Source organism: Limulus polyphemus, unplaced genomic scaffold, assembly GCF_000517525.1.
Source record: "Limulus polyphemus unplaced genomic scaffold, Limulus_polyphemus-2.1.2 Scaffold0, whole genome shotgun sequence".
Taxonomy (NCBI): Eukaryota; Metazoa; Arthropoda; class Merostomata; order Xiphosura; family Limulidae; genus Limulus; species Limulus polyphemus.
The window spans coordinates 2,175,735-2,176,782 of record NW_013665610.1 but is presented as its reverse complement, the minus strand read 5'-3'; the positions used below and the strand labels follow the sequence as shown (position 1 = coordinate 2,176,782).

Here is a 1,048-nt window from a genome sequence, read left to right as displayed (position 1 = left end):
AATATTTTTTATATTGAACATTAATATTGTAACTAATACAAATATTGAACTCATTCATAATAGATACTTACACAAATTTCAATGCATTCCTTACAGGTGTTTTTTATATCTCAAAAAGTGTTTTAAAATTAACAGGCAACTGCAGCTATAATAGTTTATAAGATATGTCACTATTTCTTAAGTTAGATTGATAAAAGATCTGTCATTTACTGAAGTAAAACTTGCACCAATGTAGGCATTTTGATGTTCTGATTTTTTTAGTGGTAGTTGATGTGTACTTCTTCTGTATTTTGTATTTTTGTTACAAGAAGTTTTGATTTATACTTTACAGTTTAAGATGTGGTCCACAGCTGATGACAGCATTATTTGTCGTTTTACATCTGATGCCAAAGACAAACCTATGGGTAAATCATAAAGCTGCTTAACTTAGAAAATAATTTAATTGCTAAGTAGCACTGTAAGTGTTGGAAGCTTGAAGATGTCTATGTTCACAAGTGACTGTTTCTAATAATTGTTTTAACTTGTTCTTCTGGAGTAAGTTCCAGTGACTTACAGAGCATATAATCAGTACATTTAAGTTTGATACTGTAATAATAAGAAAGGGTTCATCTCTTTTAATCTATGTTAATTCTTTACTTTTAGGGTGTGGAATATGTATAACAACCTACTCTATGATCACACACACTCAGAAACGATCATGGGAGGCAGAGCAAGTTATGTCTTGGCTGAAGGAACAGGAATGGGGATTAATGCTTTTAGATGGTATGTTATAGTTTTATGTTAGACTATTTTGACCTATTCTTTATGTGAACCCCCCAGTGGCACAGTGGTATGTCTGCCACAATGCTAGAATCCGAGTTTTGATACCAGTGGTGGGCAGAGCACAGATAGCCCATTGTGTAGCTTTGTGTTTAATTACAAAAAAACAAACTCTTTATGTACTTGTGCATGTGTAGCCATTTTAAATATGAAGAATATTATTATAATGGAGCTTGTGATGTTTATTTCCAAAACGTGGATCTTGGAAACTACTGTACTGATCATCATC

The 1,048-nt window shown here is 32.3% G+C and overlaps 1 protein-coding gene across 1 annotated transcript in view; it reads left to right on the top strand.

Annotated features, from left to right (window-relative positions):
- Window positions 1–1,048, top strand: part of LOC106478203 (DNA excision repair protein haywire-like) — a 38,885-nt gene that overhangs the window by 25,175 nt on the left and 12,662 nt on the right. Inside the window, exons 12-13 of the mRNA XM_013938764.2 lie at window positions 332–404; window positions 643–762. Of these exons, the coding sequence (XP_013794218.1) occupies window positions 332–404; window positions 643–762 (193 nt within the window). The remainder of the gene's footprint in view (window positions 1–331; window positions 405–642; window positions 763–1,048) is intronic.